The sequence below is a fragment of the Lycium ferocissimum genome, chromosome 10, assembly GCF_029784015.1.
Source record: "Lycium ferocissimum isolate CSIRO_LF1 chromosome 10, AGI_CSIRO_Lferr_CH_V1, whole genome shotgun sequence".
NCBI lineage: Eukaryota > Viridiplantae > Streptophyta > Magnoliopsida > Solanales > Solanaceae > Lycium > Lycium ferocissimum.
In genome coordinates, this window is record NC_081351.1 from 33,925,943 (window position 1) to 33,933,977 (window position 8,035).

At 34.5% G+C, this 8,035-nt stretch overlaps 1 protein-coding gene across 3 annotated transcripts; it reads right to left on the reverse strand.

Moving 5' to 3' along the window:
* Positions 1-1,227: 1,227 nt before the first annotated feature.
* Positions 1,228-7,657, reverse strand: LOC132033532 (homeotic protein knotted-1). Of its 3 annotated transcripts, none has more exons than XM_059423530.1 (5): positions 6,805-7,657; positions 6,233-6,355; positions 5,872-5,977; positions 2,636-2,889; positions 1,228-1,720 (listed from the first exon to the last, which is right to left on the reverse strand). In XM_059423530.1, the coding sequence occupies exons 1-5, from the start codon at positions 7,165-7,167 to the stop codon at positions 1,514-1,516; spliced, it is 1,053 nt and encodes a 350-aa protein (XP_059279513.1). In that variant the 5' UTR covers positions 7,168-7,657; the 3' UTR covers positions 1,228-1,513. The 3 variants fall into 3 exon arrangements, with proteins under 3 accessions (XP_059279513.1, XP_059279512.1, XP_059279511.1); XM_059423529.1 differs by having other exon boundaries at positions 5,866-5,977; XM_059423528.1 differs by having other exon boundaries at positions 5,842-5,977; positions 6,805-7,656.
* Between the last annotated feature and the right edge of the window lie 378 nt (positions 7,658-8,035).

Below are 8,035 nucleotides of genomic sequence, written 5' to 3' on the forward strand. Positions count from 1 at the left end.
ATCTAGAGAAGAGCATACAACAAAAGATGATTTGGTCCTTCTCATAGATCGATTGATTATCGAGACCAATGGTGACATTAGTGGTGAAGATAGCTAAAGTAACGAGAGGACACGATATAGGAGTACTTGGCAAGAACTTCAAAGATATAATAGATCTCGATGTACGTTTGGTGAAAAATTAATCAACAAATCAATGAGAGCAAAGACCATAAATGCTAGCTTGGTAAAATCATATTTGGCTTCAAATGAAAATACATCAGCTATTAAGAAATATGAGAGCAAGAACAGATTCTTCATTCAATGATTTCTTGCTTCGTGTCGAATCTAGAGAAGAGCATACAACAAAAGATGATTTGGTCCTTCTCATAGATCGATTGATTATCGAGACCAATGGTGACATTAGTGGTGAAGATAGCTAAGTAACAAATATAGTTCATCATTTAAAGAAAACGAAAATGGTGCAAAGTTATATGACATCAAGAGCTGTCTTAGGTAGCAAAAATAAATATGTTGATCAACTGAATGAGATGTAGATTTTCAAGTTTCATGGTGAACGCGAAATGTTTTTTAGTTTCGACTTAGCAGAAGATGATACTAATAACTGCTACCACAAAGAATACTTCGATACTTTAATAACGTACGGCCATGTAGCACATATGTTTGTTGTCAAGTTCATTACTTGAGTGGATATGATCAAATTTTTGTACCTCATAATACAAACAATATGTAATTTAAATAATATTACCTCCCATTTGTTATGATTGCCCATTTGTTATGACTGACAAGGGATAACGGGCGAGGCACGTTCATAGAGACTAGTAACATAAAAAGTACATAAAACAATTTTTGCGTACTTTTATTTATAACAGATAAATAAGATATAGACATGAAATGTCAGTCTACATACATAATAACACCTCAGTAGAGCAGCCATGGAATTTTCGGACAACCACTACCACTATAGGGAGGTTTCACTGTAGTAGCTACTGCTATCAATTCCCATGCATAATCAACTGCTAATAATATCAGGGTGACTTTGCCTGGGAAATAGGTAATTTGTAAGGGACAGGAAACAAAAATAAACTGTCATACCAATATGATCCACAACACCACCATGCCTCAGTTCCAAGTCGGATAGATATATGAATTCTCACCCATAATATGTCTTCATTTAAATTCATCTCTGACCAACAGGTAAATTACAGCCAAATAATTATAACACCAACGTAGTAAAACACCTGAGTTTGGTTCACTAATATTACAGTACTAAATACAAAGTATTCTCTGCATATACAATTGAACAAGCAATAAATACCCTTGCTTAGGCCTACAAGGTTACAAACATACTACAGCTAAAAAACCATCGAATAATTAAACACCCTATATTAACCTATTAATACTTCACCTTATAATGAAGATTTCCATATGGGAAATCCTGCAAAATCTCGAAGGATGTTTAACATATCCAATTACTCAAAGATGATTTTTACCCATAAAGAGTTTAATTTATCGATTACTGACCCAAACGAAAAGGACCTTCACCCATGAAGTGACCTTCCATATAAAGAGCCGCAGCACTCTGCGGATGAAGACCATCCATCACCATAAACTGCATGTCTTCTGAAGGTTTCCAGTGTCTTTTCCTTTGGTTAATGAACCAGTTATTTATTTGTTTTTGGTCCAAACCTGTTGACTCTGCCAATGCCACCTTCTCTGATTCCTGCAAAGTGAAGATAACTTATAAAATATTTTACACAATCGGTATTTTTATACATGTTTTACCAGATAACCTATCTTAGTTTACAGGTAACTAATCTCACCTTCAGTGAACATTTATTTTTAGGTGACTTGATAGTGTGTTGTATAGAAAGTAAATCAAACCATATTAGGTGAGACAGAGATTTAAGTTCATAGGCTAATAGTGTAAAGAATTTCACATTCAATTAATTTTATCTAATGGGAGGAACATTCTAGTTACATTTTTACCAGATTACCAATTAATACTATTCATAAGAATTTACATGTAATTACTTTATCAGCCAAAATAGCTAACTAGCAGATTCCACACACCATTTAGAACCAAAGGAACAAATGATTAACCCGTCATATGATCCAAAGAAACAAAACTATCAAAAAGTTAGAATTCACAGCAAATAACATTAATTCAATTGGCATTGACATACTAGAAATGTTTCGTCTTATTAAGGAGGACAAGTACTGCAGGGGAAAAAAAAAAAATTGATCCAATCACTACAAAAAAAATGAGAAATTGGCGGAAGTTGAAAGTTGCCATTTGCGAAGGTTATAGCCTCCGCTAGTTGCTAAAAGAAGCTAAACCTCCGCGAATGGTAACTTTTAACCTCCACAAATCACCCATTTTTTTTGTAGTGAATTTATCCTAACCAAATGTAAACATGTTGGTTAACCATATTTTGAAACATGCATTGACATACTAGAAATGTTTCGTCTTATTAAGGATGAGAAGTACCGCAGGAAAAAACAGCAAAAATTTGATGTTAACATGTTGGTTAACCATATTTTGAAACACAGAACCTGATTATCTAAATGATTTTGAAAATCGATAGCGTATAAAACTTAAAATCATGAAGTAATGAATAGAGTTTATATAATATACCGAAGGGTATGGCCATTTGTAGTGCAACTCCCACCAAGTGAGCAGCTTCTGGCGTGCATCTTTGGGCAATTTCCCCTTTTTCTTCTTCTTGGAGAGTTCTTGTTTGAGACTACTTAAGTAGCCACTGTATTTTCTCAGCAAGTGGTTCTTCAGTTCTCGATCTTCTGCTCGGGGATCAATTTCAGGAAGTTCAGTTTCTCCACCACTGTTGTCCTGATCCTCTTCTGATGATCCAACGCCCTCGCATTTGTCCTCTGTCCATTAATTTTTATCAATAAAGAAGATGCATATCTCAAAGCCTTGTCCATTCATTTTTATCAATAAAGAAGATACATATCTCCATTCATTCTGATGATGCATACTAGCTAATAGTTTATGTTACGTAAGTTACCAGTACACAGCAAAGCCTTGTCGTGACATATGTAGAGCATCAAGATGCAAATCAAGCACCAACAAGAAAAGAAAAAGAGGAGTGTACTAAATAAACACAAAAAGGATATGGGCTATGAGGAATTTGGTACTCGAAACAAAAATTGGTACAAGACCCCTTTCTCCTCAATATAGTCTTCATCTAAATTTTTCTCGGCTCGATGATTTTGTTAGGTTGAAAACCAGGTTTATCCGAGAATTATAATCACAGGACTATGATCAAGATAGATAATTCCACCTTCTATATGGACTAGATAATCTTATAATATCCAAAATCAAACACCGGACAAATGTAATCTTAAACTTTATATTGGGATAACCTCCTGATACCTATAACCAAGCGGCCCCTTCATGTACAACGTCCAAGTAACAACAATAACATACCTACCACAATCCCACAAGAGGTGTCTGGGGAGGGTGGAGTGTAAGCAGGCCTTACCTCCCCCCCTCCCCCTCCGGGTGAGACAGAAAGACCATCTCTGATAGACCCTCGGCTCCAGAACAGCATTTTAAGAAGAGGTTTGAAAAATAAAAGAATAAAAAAAATAGCACAATTAGAGTGATGTTGATAAGGGGAGAGGAAACAGATAACGTGCTCTAAACTAGAATCAAGCTCTCCCACAGAAAAGAAAGAAAACGCTCGACTATCTACTAACTTTCTACCCAAATCCCCGCTCTTCGTGCTCTCTTATCTATGGTCCTGCCCTTGGTGAGCTTAAGATGTATCATGTCTTGTCTAATCACTTCTCTCCAATTATTCCTCGACCTACCTCTATCTCTCCTTAGACCTATCACTGTCAACCTCTCGCACTTTCTCACTGGGACATATGTGCTCCTGCTCTTCACATGTCCAAACCATTTCAATCTCGCTTTCAGCATCTTGTCCACCTCTAAGTCTACTCCCAACTTGATCTGCGAATATTTTCGCCTCTAATCTTAGCTCTCCTAACATATCCACACATCCATCTAAGCTACAACGCCCAAAGACCAATGACAAAATTATAAGAACAGAAAGTGGAATAACAAATGTGTATAAACTATAGAGAAGGCAGCGACGAAATATAGAAACAGTAAAAAGAACAACTATTGCATGTAAATGGCAATTAATATGAACGGCATACCCACAAGCAAGGGGAGTATAATGATGTAAACAGTTGGGAAGACCAAATATTAAAAAGGAAATATAATATTAGAAAAAGCATATCTGACAAACACGGTACAGGCTACATAGTAGAGCACTGATATGAACAGCACCCAATGTTTCTTCATTTTTCCAATGCCTACTAGACATCACATACAAAAAGCAAGCTACTTGGAAATGACAGCAATATTATATACTCCTACTAAGTACCTACATTCATATACGTGCATGTATTTACATTTTTTTACTTACAATGCACGTATATACTTTTAGCTGTAATAATCACATTCTATTTCCTTTTTTAAGGAAAATATAAACTTTACACCAAGTATATTCAATATAGTATTTATTTGTAAGGTTTAAGTAACACATGCGGTCAGTTGAATAATTTTCATACCATTAGGTCGCTTCTACTTGTTATAGCTGATAAAACATGCATGTCTTAATTCTACGATTACAAGTCTCATAATTTAAGGAGACTTAACAATAAATATGCTCACATTAATCTGATAATATAAAAACTTTTATATACTGTGAAGTGTGTATAACTTAAACTTATATAGAAATTTAAAAGACTGAGGAAACCCCCCCCTCCCCAAACATTTATTAGCAACATAGGAGGGTTAGGCACGTACTATACTATATAAGACCCAAGTAGTAACTGTTTGGAGTGTCAGACAAATGTGTGTTGTGTGTGAGAGAGAGCTCACATATGTGTACTGCAAGTTTATTAAGTGGAACAATAATAAGAATTTGTCAGTGAACACACTGGACCCATAAAGCTAAAGCTAAATTAAAGAAGATTAGAGAAACAAACGTGTGGCTTCCTACACTGTTTTCACTATTTAATTTGGAAGATCTGTGTGTCTCACTAAGCCCCATCCATTTGTTTATTTCCATATATAATGCAACCAAATCATCTCTTTTTATTAACAAATGAAGTACAGTATATACTTTATTTGCATAATGCAACCAAATCATATCATCTTTTTAAAACAATAAAAAGTGTACACTATAACTCCCCTCGTGCACTCGTAAATAGGGTTTTCTTAGTCCAAATGCAATATTCACCTCTCTCTCCCTCTCTCTCTCTATCTCTCTTCACAGAAAAGCATTGGAAATGGAGAATAATTTTTTGGGTCAAAGATATCTTGAACAGAAATAGCAATGCATTTGGGACAATGTTGAATGCATTCGCAAAATATATGGGATGGATCGGATCCTCTCATTTAAACCAGAGGTTTCTGATTCAAGTCTTGGTATAAAAAAGAATTTGATATGAAGCGCTTTCCATTAATGAGCCTTACACGACATAAATCCAAATTAATCGGTAACAGTAAAGAATAGCAGGTGGGTAACCAAAAGAATGCATTCAGACAATATTGAATGAACCAACAGTTGTTTACACTGAACCCAGAAACAGAAGTTCAAATTATATATGGCACTTGGTTTTTGTTTTCTCCTTTTTCTTTTAATTTCTTCTTTAAGCACTCAAATGTGGAACTTTCGCCAGTCACTTAGTATATTCTTTTCATTCTTTCCATGCTTGGCAATAACGATGAAGAACAAATCTCACTCTTCACTAGTAGTACTACAACTAATATTTATGAGAGAGAAGAAAAGGAATAATTAGTACCAGAGTTGAAGATCTGGACGGTACCATTACCAAGCATATTAAGCTGAGTTTCTATCTTTCGCATGAACTCCATTGCTTCTTGTAAGGGCCTTGTTAGCTCCTCTCTATACTTCACTAGCATGTCGAAATAAGCTTCCTGGGTATAAATAAATAAATACAAAGAAATTCATGCCAACATTCTTAGTTTTTTGAAGCCAAGAGAAATTGATGCTAATATGCTCCGATGATACTCTAAAGAGTTTAAGTAGTATACACTGTCGATATGATTTTTACACCATCAAAATCTACATCTTATTTTCAAGATTTCAAATCCCAAACTTATCTTTAGATAATTTGATGGTGTAAAAACTTATGTTAAGGTGTGTAAAATTTAAACTCTAAAGAAACTAACCATGAACTGATCAAGTTCTGGGTCCTTGGAAACATCTCTGTCAGTCAACGAAGCTCGTTGCCTTGCCTCGAATTCTTGCCGTACTGCCGATAGCCTTGCCACCACTTCTGGTGGTGCTCCCACCTATAAAAAAGTTTAGTAATTTATATGCACTGATAAATAATTGTGTGGAAAATTTAACATTTTAACTTAGTGTCACATAATTTGTTTTACTATTTAGATAATTAGGGCCACTTATTATTATGAGTAGTTATTTGCTAGTGGAGTACTACTATTTTTCAAGCGACTTAGAGATTATTTAAATAAACAAGTGTATAGAAGTTAAATGGAGACGAATAATCAATATTTTCCTAGCATGTCAAAAGAAAAGAAAAGATTTTGTTCAATCTGAGTATGTTAATATTTTTACATTTTATTTACTAGGAAAATATTGATTGTTCGGCTCCGTTTAACTTCTATATATTATTATTTATAAAATAATCTCAGGTAAGCTTGAAAGATGGAGTAATAATTACAAATAGCTACTCTCAATATTTTATATTTAGTACAATTGTTAAGTAAAATGTGCATACCTTTTGACAATCCATGTAAGCATCCAAAAGGTTGGAACACTGAGGATGAGCGATAATTTTGGCTTTTAAAGCTTCAAGTACTTCACCACCAGAAGAATTAGCCTCAGTACTCTCATGATGATTTTGAACCGTTTGATGATGACGAATTATGGAAGGATAGTTGAATGTATGGTGATGATGATGATGAGAAGTGCTTCCACCTTCAGTCTTCACTATCATCGGATCATAACAATCACCACCACTTGTTCTTGCTCCATAGATAGATAAATTTGGGGGTGCAGCAAGAACTGGACTACCTCCATAAAAGAAGTGACCTCTTTGACCTGAGTTCTCCCCTACTTGATTATTATAATTATTCTCCATTAATTAATTACTCTAACAAGATATGGTAAAATAAAGATAACCCTAAATCAAAGATGTGGTGGCTAAATAGTTGATGAGAACTACACGAAACCCTAAAGAAAGTCTACACAAATACTTATTAATCCTCAACTATATGGGGAAAGTTCATTCAAGTAGTACTCTTCCAGATCTCTTCTTTATTTGGTAAAAGAAACAACAATAAAAAAGAAAGTGAATTGGATATTATTTTGCTAGTGCTCTCGTTAACGAGGTGTAGAGGTGAAGTTGCACTAATTAGAGAAGTTTTTGCATCTCAAAATGGAAAATGAAATCATGATGGCATGGAATATTAGAGGTTTTTGGCTGTGAACAAGAAAAAGAAAGAGGGAAAGGGAATAGATAGTGGTGCTCCTGGTAGCGGCTGCGTGGGTGACAAGACGTTCTTCCTTGAAGAATAAAGAAATGTATATTGGAAAATATATAATCTACCACACTACATGGAAAAGCAAGAAAGACCACTAAATTATTACTCTATATAGTTTTCCTTATTTTATTCTACAAAGAGGAGTTGGTGTAGATTTTTTCACTTTTCACTTTCTTTTTGCCATGTCCCTTCGGGGACATCCGATTAAAAAAAAAAAAAAAAAAAAAAAAAACTTTCTTTTTGCTATCTTTGCTATTTCTCATTACTTTCATGGGGGCATTAAAATTTTGAAGCTCTTCCTTTTCAATATTGATTCCTTAAGCATGTTAGAGAATTTAGGGGTCATTTGGTTGCGTGTTAGTAAGGGAATTAGTTTAGTTAATATTATACTATTTATCAACCCATTACTTGTTTCAGATAAAATGCACGCAAGTAAATAATTATTCAGTATATTTATTCATTTTG

Excerpts from the sequence above, each read along its gene's own strand:
- LOC132033532 (XM_059423528.1), bottom strand. The coding sequence starts at position 7,167 with ATGGAGAATAATTATAATAATCAAGTAGGGGAGAACTCAGGTCAAAGA. Across the intron at positions 2,890-5,841 it reads CGTCCAGATCTTCAACTCTG|AGGACAAATGCGAGGGCGTT; the intron begins GTACTAATTATT and ends ATTAATGGACAG. Across the intron at positions 1,721-2,635 it reads ACAAATGGCCATACCCTTCG|GAATCAGAGAAGGTGGCATT; the intron begins GTATATTATATA and ends TTCACTTTGCAG.